Source organism: Colias philodice, chromosome 14, assembly GCF_061535455.1.
Source record: "Colias philodice isolate Cphi_HAF_F1 chromosome 14, ilColPhil1 Martin Lab GWU primary, whole genome shotgun sequence".
NCBI classification, from domain to species: domain Eukaryota; kingdom Metazoa; phylum Arthropoda; class Insecta; order Lepidoptera; family Pieridae; genus Colias; species Colias philodice.
The window spans coordinates 10,334,481-10,349,157 of NC_143099.1; the positions used below are offsets into that span (position 1 = coordinate 10,334,481).

The 14,677-nt window shown below is 35.9% G+C and overlaps 2 protein-coding genes across 2 annotated transcripts; both read left to right on the forward strand.

Annotated features, from left to right (window-relative positions):
- Window positions 1–581: 581 nt before the first annotated feature.
- Window positions 582–13,467, forward strand: LOC149483027 (spermine oxidase). Its single transcript, XM_089703162.1, has 4 exons — window positions 582–1,984; window positions 2,820–2,940; window positions 8,080–9,396; window positions 12,196–13,467. Exons 1-3 carry the CDS (start codon window positions 648–650, stop codon window positions 8,266–8,268), a joined length of 1,647 nt encoding a protein of 548 aa, XP_089559288.1. The 5' UTR covers window positions 582–647; the 3' UTR covers window positions 8,269–9,396; window positions 12,196–13,467.
- On the forward strand, window positions 3,562–7,699 carry LOC149483028 (uncharacterized). The gene is made up of 3 exons (XM_089703564.1): window positions 3,562–5,182; window positions 5,765–5,990; window positions 7,152–7,699. Exons 1-3 carry the CDS (start codon window positions 3,710–3,712, stop codon window positions 7,697–7,699), a joined length of 2,247 nt encoding a protein of 748 aa, XP_089559690.1. The 5' UTR covers window positions 3,562–3,709.
- Window positions 13,468–14,677: the final 1,210 nt, after the last annotated feature.

Here is a 14,677-nt window from a genome sequence, read left to right on the forward strand (position 1 = left end):
ATTATCGTGCAAAGATTTTTATACATTCGCTTTAGAAAATGAAGAGCTATTAAAAGCTGTTTCTTCCAACAGCAAATATAAATGCCAAAAATAAATTTTCTCTATTTAACATTGCTGTTTTAATTATCTCCCAAAAAATAACTAAAACTCGTATTTTTGATGCTGTTAACCCTTAAATCAAATACTGGCAACCCTTGGTGCGGTGCGGTCGTGTGGCGAGTCGATCGCACCGCACGAGTACGGTGGTCCGGTCGCACCAGTTCGAACGTCTGTTTATAATTTAAAATCAGGAAAACAAATTTTGCGGGACGGGAGGGTCGGTCAGTCAGCATGTGTGCGTAGGGAGGCGACAAATATCTTATTATTATTTACATTTCTGTTTCTCATTCTTATGGAAAAAAATAATTTTTGTCATATACATATTTGAGTTCATTTTATATAAAATATATTCATGTTTTATAATAAAATTATTATCTGTGTACAATCAATCAGTGAGGCTGTATACAAACTTACCATTGCCTATGAAGCCATGATGTAAAGTTAAAAATTATGTTTGACAGTGACAATTACACAATCAGACTTTAACAGCTGAGCGTCAAATATAAAAGCTCAGTTGTAAATTTTCTCTGTAAAATATAATAATTAGTATGGGCGACGACGAAATTAATTCTAGTAAAAAATGTGAAAAAAATAAATACAATGTCATTATAATTGGCGGCGGTGTGGCAGGTCTAGCCGCCGCTAATCATCTTATCAATAATGGGATGCAGGACTTTATCATAATAGAGGCAAGAAAACGTATCGGCGGTCGTATTATTGCTATACCAATGAAACATCACAGAGTAGAACTAGGAGCGAACTGGATCCACGGCGTTTTGGGTAATCCAATATACGAGTTGGCAACAGCAAATGGACTTGTAAATATAATCAACGTACCAAAACCACATAAGGTTATAGCTGCAACAGAGGATGGAAAGCAAGTACCTTTCGGCGTTTTACATGAAATTCACGAGGCTTATGTGTGTTTTTTAAGACGATGTGAGGAGTATTTTTTGTGTCAGTATCTACCACCGCCTGATATTCACAGTGTGGGTGAACATATAAATCTTGAAGCAGCAATATATCTTGAGCGCTTACCGACGTCAGAAGAGAAAAGGCTGCGACGCCTAATCTTCGACTGTCTTTTAAAACGTGAAACATGTATATCTGGATGTAATTCAATGGATGAAATTGATCTCTTAGAACTTGGTAGTTACACAGAATTACAAGGTGGTAATATTCTGATACCTTCAGGGTACAGTCGAATTTTAGAACCATTGACCAAGAATATTTCAGCAGATAAAATAATGTCAAATCATCCAGTGTCTAAAATAATTTGGAATACAAATGGAAACTCTGATGATTTAGGCGAAGAATCTGAAGATTCAGATCAGACTGTTATAGAGGATATCTCAAAAACATCAGCCCCTGATCAAGCTGGTCAACTCATTAAAGCTAGCGTAGAATCTGAAGACAAGCCAAAGAAAAGGACACATTTAGTTGAGGTACACTGTGACAATGGTGAAAGTTATTATGCTAATCATGTTATATGCACAATTCCTTTGGGTGTACTAAAGGATCACGCCAGCACTCTATTTGAACCTTCATTACCTCAATACAAATTGGAGGCAATAGAAAGGTTGCTATTTAGTGCTGTTGATAAAATATATTTAGAATATGAAAGACCGTTTCTTAATCCTGACATAACTGAGATCATGTTACTTTGGGATAATGCCTCGTCCACGGAAAGTATGGCAGATTCATGGTATAAAAAAATTTACTCGTTTACAAAAGTAACGGAAACCCTTTTATTAGGCTGGGTATCAGGTAAAGAGGCTGAGTACATGGAAACTTTATCAATGGAGGAGGTTGGAGTGACATGTACTAAGATATTGAGGAAGTTTTTAAATGACCCCTTTGTTCCAGAGCCTATACTGTGTGTTTGGTAAGTTTTTTTTTAAATAAGTATATATTTTGTTTTTGTTAACCACAATGTTGTACATCTGGTTCTGTAAAGTACTCTCTGCAATGTCTGTAGAGTACTAAACTTCATAGGGGTTTATCACCTCCAATGAACTAAATAGTTGTGGATGTAATATGCATGTATTATAATTATTATTATTTAATTATGAACAAATCCACAAGATAGAGCGAGTGATTCACTGTAGGAATTTGTAAAGCCAAGCCCAATACATTACTTAGCATATTATCAATATAGACCATATATAGACACAATAATCATAATTAGCAAAGTATTTCAAAATTATGTCAAAACATTATCATTTTCATATTCTTATGGAACCAATTAGATTTTATCAGTTCTTCCATATCTAGAGCATATTATTAATACCCATATGTTTATCTAGCAAGCTGATAAATTTATCCTTTTATTATCTCAACCTTTAATTGTCTTCATATAAAATTACAGAAGCCGAAAGATGTATTTTAATCCCAATTAAAAACCACTAGTCTTAAAAGAAGTAATAATAACAACAACAACAAACAATATATGTATTAAAAATATAATTATCGATATAATTATCAATAACTAGCTGCTCCCCTCGGTTCCACCCCTGTGGCTCCACTCCTGTTAGTCTTAGCGTGATGATATATAGCCTATATATATGATATATAGCCTTCCTCGATAAACGGGCTATCTAACACAGAAACAATTTTTCAAATCAGACCAGTAGTTCCTGAGATTAGCATGTTCAAACAAACAAACTCTTCAGCTTTATAATATTAATAAAGATTTAAATTAAAATGTCTTGTTATTTCAGTACTAGTTGGAAAAAGCAACCCTACACGCGCGGCGCATACACAGCTATCGGAGTAGGTGCAAGTCAGAGTGATGTAGAGAGCTTAGCCCAACCACTATTTAGGAATGTACGCGATAAAAAGGTAGTAGCTAGTTATCTTATCATTAATCAGACCATATTTGTATCTTAGCTATAATAGAAATTCCAATTTATTGTATTAATAACATTATTTATTGTGTTTTTTGGCCTTGTTAATGTAATGTTATTATTGCTGAAATGTCAATGCACCTGTATAAGGTGGTTTCATATCTTTAGAATACAGAAACATAATAATAATCATTATATTGACTGAAAAGTATTCTAATAGTTTTGCCGCCGTAACATTGTAAAAATCGCGAGATATAATCTAACGGTTTCTACTAATTTACGGTCGCAGTTATAACAAATCTACTGTTCAGGTCTGAATAAATTCATATAATTTATAAACACTATTTTTCACATGCCCCTGCTTTAAATAATGCTTTGAAAGTGAATTGTTAAGATGCCTTTCACATTTCTTTCACTAATTTACTTTATGGCCAAGTAAGAATCTTCAGTGCCCTGCCAGACTAAATGTTTTTGATGTATGACTGAAATAATCTGCATTTTTATTATGTTGTAATTTTTTACACATTAAACTGATGTAAGCTGTTGATTTCATAGAGATGTAATTATTATTTGCCAACTATTACACAAATACTTATTGTTATGTATGCAATGTCATAAAATATCATGTATGTGTAGGTAGGCAGAAATCTTTATTAAAAAACAGTTTGCATTGATCTAGCGTGTTTCATTGACGTCCCTTTCATATTTAACATTGGCGACGAGGAATTTTTACCATCACGCGTTTAAACTATTCAGTAACAAAAATGCCTATCGGTCATATAGAACCCTATAATATTAACAGTAACAATTGGGACGCTTATGTTCGTCGTGTGAACCAATTTATAAGTTTAAATAGTATCGACGATTCTTTGAGAGTAGCCATGTTGGTTACCGTGGTCGGCGCCGAGTGTTACGAACTGATGTGTGATTTGTGTTCACCCGATACTCCCGAGTCGAAAGGTTACGACGATTTAATCAAGTTGGTGAAAGATCATCTCGAACCTGATCGCTCAGAAATAGCAGAAAGACACGTGTTCCGACAAAGAATTCAGCGTCAAGGGGAGAGTGTGCGAGAATATTTGCAAGCACTAAAACATCTTGCTAAAACGTGCAACTTTGGTTTATGTTTGGAGAATAATTTACGCGATCAGTTCGTTTCGGGTCTGTGCAATGAAGACATGAGATCAAGAATATTTGCGGAAAAGAGTATTAACTACAAGAGAGCGGTGGAGTTGGCTTTGGCTTTGGAGGCGGCGGAACGGCATGCGGCGACGGCGTGCGCTCCGGGCGCGCTGGCGGGCCGCTCCGCGCCGCTCGCGGACGACGGCTTGCATCGCATCGCAGGCGCGGGGCCGCGCGGCGCCGGCGCTGGGCCGAGCGGGGCCGCGCGCGCGCTCACCGGGCAGCGGATATGTGCGCGCTGTGGTAAATCGGGTCATGCAGAGGGCAAGTGTCGGTTTAAAAATTATAATTGTGACATGTGCGGTCAAAGAGGTCATTTAAAAGCAGTGTGTAAAAAAAGTGAATCGATTTTAAACGGTAAGAGTAAATCTCAGTACTTTCTAAATGATTCTTCTTCGGACGAATGTAGTAATTTCTATAATATAGTAGTAAACTGTGACGGCGACGGGCCGTATTATGTTAATTTAAGGGTTAATAATGTTTCATGTAAGTTTGAAATCGATACTGGAAGTAAAATTTCTGTAATTTCAAAAATGTATTATAATGATAATTTTAGTCATATTCCGATTCAAAATAACTCGCTAATTTTAAAGTCGTATACTGGTGGTATTATTAAGACGATCGGTTATATTGTAGTAAATGTTTTTTGTGGAAAAATGATGGCCGAAAATGTTAAATTATATATAATTGAAAATGGTGGCCCCCCATTGATGGGCAGAATGTGGATAAAACATTTAAAATTAGGAATTAGCGAGTTATATAACATGTGTGATAGCGAATCCGTTGCAGTTTCTTTACGTAATGAATTTCCTGAAGTATTTGCAGACGGGTTAGGAACGTTTAAATCAAAATTTAAATTGTATTTAAATGACAATACGCCTATATTTGTTAAATCGCGTCCATTACCTCTTGCGCTTCGTAAACCTGTCGAGCAAGAACTGGAAAAACTGCAACGGATGGGTGTCATTTATAAAGTTGAGAGATCAGACTATGGCACACCGATTGTACCTGTTGTTAAGCGGAACGGTACGATAAGATTGTGTGGTGATTATAAGGTAACTATAAATCCATTGTTAAAGGATTTTCATTACCCACTCCCTCGTATCGAAGATTTGTTTGCTGTATTGGGGGGAGGTGAACAATATACTAAATTAGATTTATCAAATGCATTTCAACAATGTATTTTACATGAGGATTCACAACCGATGACGGCAATCACGACTCACATTGGTACTTTTGTTTATAAGCGTGTTCCATTCGGTATAAAATGTATACCTGAAAATTTTCAAAAAATTATGGAAGAAACATTAAGTGGGTTGCCTTCTACGGCTGTGTTTGCGGATGACATTTGTGTCACTGGTAAGGACAAATTAACACATTTAAAAAATTTAAGGGCGGTCCTACAAAGATTGCAAGAAAACGGGTTAAGAATAAATTTTTCTAAATGTCGATTTTTTCAAGACAGTGTAACTTATTTAGGATATAAAATAAATAAATTCGGTCTACATACGGATAAGACGAAAATAGATGCAATTGTGGGAGCGCCCCGTCCTACTAATATAACGCAACTTAAAAGTTTTATGGGTCTAGTGAACTTTTATTCTAAATTTTGTATTAACATGAGCGATATACTTAAGCCACTGTATGATTTATTAAAAAAGAATGTTACATGGGAATGGACGGATATGTGTGATAGGGCATTTGCAAAAATTAAAAAGGTGCTGAGTAGTTCTCCTGTGCTCGCGCATTACGATCCTAAGCGTGCGTTGATCCTTTCAGTGGATAGCAGCGCGTACGGGGTGGGCGCGGTGTTGACGCAGCGCGACGCGGCCGGCGCGGAGCGGCTGCTGTGCGCGGCGAGTCGTACGTTAAATTCGGCAGAGACTAATTATTCACAATTAGATAAAGAAGCTTTGGCGATCGTTTTTGGGGTCACGAAGCATCACCAATATTTGTACGGGAGGAAATTCACTCTGCGAAGCGATCACCGTCCCTTAAGCTATATTTTTGGAAAGAATAAAGGAATTCCGATGACCGCGGCTAGTCGTTTGCAACGTTACGCCGTAAAGCTGGCAGCCTATGATTTCGATATAGAATTTGTGTCATCAAAAAATAATTGTTTTGCAGATACTCTTTCGCGTCTTCCTCTTAAATTTATAGATTGCAATTTAAGAAGTGAAGAATGTAGTTATCTTAATTTTGCACAAGATAATTTTCCGATTAATTTTAAAGATATTAAAATTGAGACGGCTAAAGATTCTTTGTTAAGCAAGATTTATGGGTTTATACTATACGGTTGGCCACCTAAAAGCGAATTAAATAAAATAGAATTATGTTATTCTAATCGTAAAGAAAGTCTGCATATAGACCAAGGCTGCATCGTTTGGGGTTATAGAATTATCGTTCCTAGGTCTTTAAGGGAAATCGTTTTAAAAGAAATTCATGAGGGACATCCGGGTATAATAAAAATGAAACAGATTGCTCGTAATTATGTGTGGTGGGATAACATAGATAGTGATATAGAATGCATAGCCCGTGAGTGTGCCGCGTGCCGCGAGACGCGGGCGGCGCCGCGTGCTGCGCCCGTGCACTCGTGGCCCTGGCCGAGCGAACCATGGTCGCGAGTACATATTGATTTTTTGGGTCCCTTTAATCATGATTACTATTTAATTTTGATTGACGCTCATTCAAAGTGGATAGAGGTAGAAAAGGTAAGCTCGACGTCCGCACGTTTAGTGATTAATTGTTTAAGACAATGGTTTGCACGTTTCGGGTTACCTAAAAGATTAATAAGTGATAACGGGCCTCCATTTTCGTCATCGGAATTTGCAAACTATTTACAACGAAATGGAATTAAACATACGTTAATCGCACCTTATCATCCCTCTAGTAACGGAGCCGCTGAAAATGCGGTGCGTTCTATAAAATCAGTACTTAAAAAAGCACAGGTAGATAGAACTGATGCTAGCGTTGCGCTTACTCGGTTTTTATTTTCGTACAGAAATACGGAACAATGCACGACAGGAGTCGAACCTGCAGTGTCTTTGTTAGGGAGACGTTTGCGTGGGCGTCTTGATTTGATGCGACCCGATACGGCTGAACGAGTGCGCGCCGCTCAGATAGTGGAAGAGCAACGTCGACCAACGCCTTTGCGAATTGCTAAAGAAGGTGATCGAATATTCATGCGAGATTATTCAAAGAATAATAGTAAGTGGGTCGACGGGATTATCACTGATAGCCTTAGTCCCGTATCATATAAAGTTCAAACGAGCGACGGGCGGAAGCACAAGCGGCATATCGATCAATTACTTACTAGAAAATCGCGTTTTTCGTTAAGTCAGGCCGTGTCGTCACCATCGGATAGTGAGAGTTATGAGAGGAAAGAGGGAGGAGGTAATAGTGTTGAGGATGAAGCGTGTAGTTTGGGCTCGCAAGGGCAGGAAGGTGTGGATGATGTGGAGGGTGACGGGGAGCGGCGGGACCTGGCCGCTTCACCGAAATCACCAGTGCAGCATGAGCGTATACGTAGGAAAGCAGCATTGCGCTGTATACGAAAACTTAAACGGATGTAAACTATATGTAATATTATATTGTCAGTTACGTGCTATTTTTAGTGTGGGGTGAATGTTTTTAAACGTCATTACTATATTTTAAACAATAGGTATGACTTTTTATGTTATAACAGTATAAAATGTTGTTTTGCTAACTTTAAGTGTGAATCAGACTTATTGAATATATAGTGTTTAATTAAGAAGGGAAAAGTGTTATGTATGCAATGTCATAAAATATCATGTATGTGTAGGTAGGCAGAAATCTTTATTAAAAAACAGTTTGCATTGATCTAGCGTGTTTCATTGACGTCCCTTTCATATTTAACACTTATAAAGTTATTTCCTGTATGATGAACATGGGTTATAATTTCTTTTATCATTGTTATTTCTTAAATTTTCAGCCAGTATTACTCTTCGCTGGAGAGCATACACACAGCAGCTTTTATTCAACAGTGCACGGAGCTTATTTATCAGGTCAAATTGCCGCTCGGAGGATATTAACTCCGGATATAGCACCAGAAAATGATCTAGAATGTCCTGGATCAGCTGATATCAATGCATGGATTCAAGGTATACAGTTAGAAGGGTAAAGGGTTACCATTATCTGTGGTTTTTTTTTCATGACAATGGCAGCAGGCCTGTTATAATGTTTTTATAGACTCTGTAGGATGTGATAGTAATTAATATTTATTTAGGTTTATGGAGCCTTATGGCAGCATATAAGACAATGCAATTTTCATAAAATGGCTTATGGTTTATAATTTTGTTTTAGATTAGTTAAAATTTATAATGAGTTGAACATAATATTCTATGCGCTTCAAATTGAAAAATGTTATAATTTTTTTTAAATATTGTGGTATTTTGTTAAGTGTATGAGTATAGCTATTTATTACATACCTACATGCATTGGTTTTTGTTTCGATTGAAATGTTTAAATTTGTTAATTTTGTGTAATCTATGATACCAAACTCACATAATATACATATAATGCAATAGTCACGAAATCTACAATTTCGATTACTCCAGTCTGTATTTATATATTTATGTCCATTACTGTTTCAAAAGTAATGAATGGATAACATTTTTTAATTTTATGTTTAGAATCATTTTTATATTCAACTAGCGGTCCGCCCCGGCTTCGTCCGTGGTCGGTGGTACATATTTACGTTTTCTCTACATAAGAACCATCCTCGTACTTCAAGGAATTTAATAAAAAAAGAATTATCGCCATCGGTTCAGCCGTTTACACGTGATGCCGTGACAACACGAAACGGGTTTCATTTTTATGTACATATATAGATTTAAAATTATCTCAAATCGTAATAGTTTTACCTCGAGCTTCAATTCCGAGTTTTCTGGATAGTCAATAAATAGGCATTTATGTAATCTAGATAAGATGTAGGTTTTTCATTGATCAGAAATTAAGGCTTCACCCAAATCGTCTACTAGAGTCATAACGGCTTATTAAAGAACCCTATGAAGTTGCCATAAGGCATACATTTCAATTGACCAAGGTTTATGTTTGCTCTATAATTTATCTTATATATAAACTAAACGCCTTTCACATTCAAGACCTTATGCTTCAAACTTGTTCTATAAAAATTCTAAATATCCGTTATGGGCATGAAATAAAATATGTATTAATACGTTTAAAATTTACGCTAGTTTAGACGTTCGAAATTTATGTAGCGGTGCCATTGAGTTACTACTACGTATAGGTATATTAAGAAGAGCTGGAACGTCAACACATTTACACATTGCACATGTTAGGCCGGGAGATACTGACACAAAATTTCGGGTCATTTGTAACAGGATGGCGGTCTAGAGGGGTCTTAGTACGCAATGACAAAAAGAAAAATGATGGTCAGAACGCTGGTACCGGCGGACTAGTCGCGTGGGCGTTAGTCACACTCGTCGGATAAATAGCGAAAGTCCAACGATTTGTAACGCAAAAATTTTAGAATTTACCGATAGCCCTTAAAAAAGATGTAGGCGGTAGTGTCATGCCATACAGTTACGATGTGACTTACAGTCCGCCATACCGACGTGAATGCGTTGATTTAAAAAAAACAATTCAACCATTTGTACCGGGCTCACTTTTGCACAGGTAACCATCGTCGTGCAGCCATTTACTAAAATCGCCATGCCATACTTTTCGGACGATTCCAAATGGTCGACATACCGCGGAAAATCTGCAAATTTTTGAATTTTTTTTTCTCGCCAAACGATTTGTACCACCCTACATTTTTTTTTCAACAACTCCTGAATGATTATAAATAGAAATGTGATAATGCCATACCTGTGGGAGGTGGCGAATGTGTATAAGATTTTTTTCTTATTGTAAGATTTTATTCGTAGTTTGAACGATTTGTAGCAGTATGGCACTAATTTTTCCCTCTATTAAAAGTATGGCAAATATAATAATGGTCACGTTGCATCATATACTTTCCAAAAATGCCGTACTGGTATAAATCGCCAATTCTTTTCATTTTTTTTTACGTCTTGGCTTAAGTCTTACAATCATCCGCCCCATGTTTGCAATCTGCGATATTTTTTTCTAGGTAGAATTGTATACAAACAAACAGAATATAATGATCCCATACTGTAAAAAATTATTTTACGTATTGTACAGTCGTATTTTTGAAACGTGACGAATAAATTAATTTTCAAGTATGGCAGCACTTTTTCCCCCTACTAGAAGTATGGCAAATATAATAATGGTCACATTTTATCAAATACTCTCCAAAAATCCAAATGCAATACTGGTACAAATTGTTTGGCGAAAAAAAATTTTTATTGCAGATTTTCGGCGGTATGGTGGCCATTTGGAATCGTCCGAAAAGTATGGCATGGTGATTTTCGTAAATGTCTGCACGATGATGATTACCTGTGCAAAAGTTAGCCTGGTACAAATGTTTGAATTGTTTTTTTTTTAATCAACGCATCGCGTCGGTATGGGGGGCTGTAAGTTACACCGGAAAAGTATGGCATGACACTACCGCCTACATCTTTTTTATGGGCTATCGGTGAATTCTAAAATTTTTGTGTTACAAATTGTTTGACTTTCGCTATTTATCCGACGAGTTCGACTAACGCCCACGCGACTAGTCCGCCGGTACCAGCGTTCTGAGTTCTGACCATCATTTTTCTTTTAGTCATTGCGTAATAAGACCTCTGTAGAACCGCCATTCTGTTACAAATGACCCGAAATTTTGTGTCAGTATCTCCCGGCCTATGTATGTGTCATATTTTGTAATTGTTTATAAATACAGGGTGATGTAATTGGTGTAGTACGAATATCTAAAAATCTATGAAGAATTTTGTGATACAGTAAATGGAAGAATTATAGACTATTTTACAGTATTTAATAAAATCATTTAATTTTTTGTTCATTTTCATTAGAAATGTCAATTTTTCTCACCAAGGTGGAAATTTGGATGATAAGGATCTTGTTAGAAAAATATAAATTTTGACTAAAATCGGCATTTTTTTTTTTCAAAAATCAAATTACTAATTAATAATCAGAGTTATCACATTATTAAAAAAAATAAGCCAAACTATACACAATTTTTACCTACTTGATGCAATCCTCAAAGATCATGGACATAGTGTATTGCGCCTTCCCCCATACCATCCAGAACTCAACCCAATAGAGTTACTATGGGGCATAATTAAAGGGAAAGTAGCATCACAAAATGTGAACTTTAACTTGAAAACTGTGGAAGAATTATTTAGAAAGGAAGCAAATGCTATTAGTCTGGATATGTTTAGTGACGTTTGGAGAAAGACGCGAGAACATGAGGAAAAATATATTCAATTAGAACCAAAAGTAGATAATAATTACACTGACTCATTTATAATAACATTAAGAAATTCCGACAACGAAACATCGAGTTCTTCGAGCGATGAAAGTTACAGTGAAGTAGAAGATTACGATTATGATTAAATAGATTCTTCTTCTTCTCTATAGATACTGCTTTCTGAATTGGTGGTAATTGTTAAAACTGTTAAACTGTTATGACGATTCAAAAGTGCTTCTAGAAGAAGTCTAATTGTATAAATGTTTGAGTTTGAGTTTAAAACCAATAGTGTGAAAATTATACAATAAACATGTAACACATATTTGTTAGCGCGTATTGGTAGGTATTACGTACTTACTACAAATATAATATTTCTTAGATATCTTTACTCGACCAAAGTCAGGAATTTAATTATTATTTGATAATTGAATGATTATTAATACTTTTATCCAATTGATTATTATTAGAATAAATAATTAACTTCATCAATTGATTTACTTTTAAATAATAATTTTACAGGTAAATTATGAGAGCTTTCATAAGTAATTATATTTGCATATATATATATATCTACAACGCACCCATTTTACAATAATTCAAGTCTAAAATGAAACTAGAGTCGCATTTATTTTTGAACATACTGTAAGTGAAATTGCATAAGTGTGAGTACTGTGAACATGCCAGCTTTCCCTAATTTACCTATACTAACGTACGTAGTACGCTCATTGAGGTACTATTAATACGTACATATACAGTACGTACGTACGTCGTAATAATAATATGGTACCTATATTAATTTGAATACTGAATACTTAAGAGAAAAGCAAGCAAGCAAAAAATCGTTGGGTAAACGGTCTTCCGTATTAATGCTACAATGTGAAGAACAATGTCAATAAAAATTGACATGTTTCATTAGGACAATATTTTGTGATGTTCCCCATTAATTATAATAATATGAAATATTAAAGTATAATAATATGATCTCTGCCTAAAATGTAATTGACTAATAAATAATGTTTAATTCTAGATACAAAAACAGATTATGAAGTCGTGTACACTGTGTTCATTATCTAGGGACGCAAATAATAGACTATGGCGTGAAACCAATAATAGAAATAACTAGTTTCATTGTTATATCATGTCCTGTAAAGTTGACACATTTTTTGATTGTTTAATATATCACGGGGTTTTAGATATCTATTATCTAAAATATTGCAATTTTTTCTGCTAGTATGCGCATGTTTTACCTACGTAACTAAAATAGATTTATTAAACTTGATAATTTTGATGAACGGTAATCTATAATATGGCAGGTAAATTAAGTATATGAACTGTGAAATTATCTTCGATCATGAATGTATGGATTTGCGATGAATGGAATGGAATTCACATAATTACAAAATAGCACAAAATCGATTTTCATACATTAGCTGGTTAAGACTTATGTTATAAAAATATGTATTTAATTATAATATGTACAACCAATTATGGACTACACAATGTGTATTATATGTACCAAAGCTTATTTTTTTACTAATAATGTTTTTTTTACCTTTATTGCACTAAAACCGTTATTCCAAATCTTATGTATTTTTTTTTATTCTCTCTGGATTGGTAGAGTTAATAATGCACATTGTTATTACGAATCGTATACAGCGATGTTAATAGTGATACATACATTTACACATAAATATTAGGAATTACTTATGTTATGAAATTTATTGAAAATAACCTGCTGTTCAATTTTCTAGTCAGGTGCAGGTTTTGTAATGCTTAAATAAAATCATATAAAAAAACAAGTTTATTTTATTCAGAAACTAGTAACCCTGAAATGGATGAACTCCGCTTGTTTCCTCTGTGCAACAAAATATTATGTATTCCAAAAATTATTATAGCGCCCGGCAAACTTCTTGGCCAAAAAGTAGCGTGGTGGGGGAAGTTTGCGCATCAAGTTTTAGTACATTTTTATATGCGCAAGCTTCCCCCACCACGCTACTTTTTGGCCAAGAAGTTTGCCGAGCGCTGTACTCAAGTAATCACGGACGGTTCTCAATTTAACTGGCAATCAAAATTAATTAAGAAAACAAATAGTTTGTTGTTGTTAAGCAAACTACTTTGCTGTCCTTGAAAATGCTGCCACGGGATAAGGGACAAAAAATAATCTGTCCCCTTTTCTTACATAACGATGACCTTAAGGTGCGTATAAATTAAGCGCGGCAGCCGCGCGAGCCAATGTTCGACCAGAGTTGACGTTCATTTGCTGCGCGAGCCAATATGTAGATATATTTTAAGTTGAACGTAGATGCCGCGCGCGGCAGGCGATCCATCACGAACATCTCTTCTGTAGGATGCCAAAAGTGTAGAATTTTCTTTTTCAAGTCAGGAATAGGTATATCCATTTTCTTACTGATTTCTACCCACGCATCATACCTCAGCGATTTATTGTGGTATTAGGAGGATTTGCTGTTCTATAAAAATTCATTAGCGCCATACAATTGTATTAGTAAACGGCACTTTTCGTTGTCCATTTTTACGTATACGCCGCGCGAGCCGAATCACCAAAACTACAAACAGTCCACACGGCGCGCGAGCGAACGCCTGAAGTTCCTTTGATGCGGTCTCAAAAACCGACAGTGAGCGGATCGCCCCGCGGCACGTTCGAGCGCGGCAATGTTCGGGTCGCCGCGCGCGGCAATCCCGTCTAAATAGTGCGCGGCCGCCGCGCGCGCCTATGTTCGATGGTTTGCCGCGCTTAATTTATACGCGGCTTTAGATTAAGGATTGGTCTCCGCGCGCGCGCTACGACTAGATACCGCCCCACCTAAAAACAATAGCTCTGTGAGTGCGGCAACTCATTTCTGTAGTGTGTGTTAGGCAATTTGTAAAGACGCTAGTGTGTGTGAAGAATCGGGCTGCCAGCCACATAAATTTTACCCCATACATGGGAAATCTGGCATCTTGGAAAGAAGTTTGAAAAATATTTTTTTTCATCCTGACCTGGCCGGGAATCGAATCCATGAATATGCAACTCAAATCCACTTGCGACGCTACTATACTATAGTCACAAAGGTTGTTTAAAAGTAAAAAAGCGGAAATAAAAAAAATAACATATTATATGAGTCAGTTAAACATGGTTAAACAGAAATAAATTATTGTTATAATCCTTTTTACTTTAATACATGTGTTAGTAATAGTATTG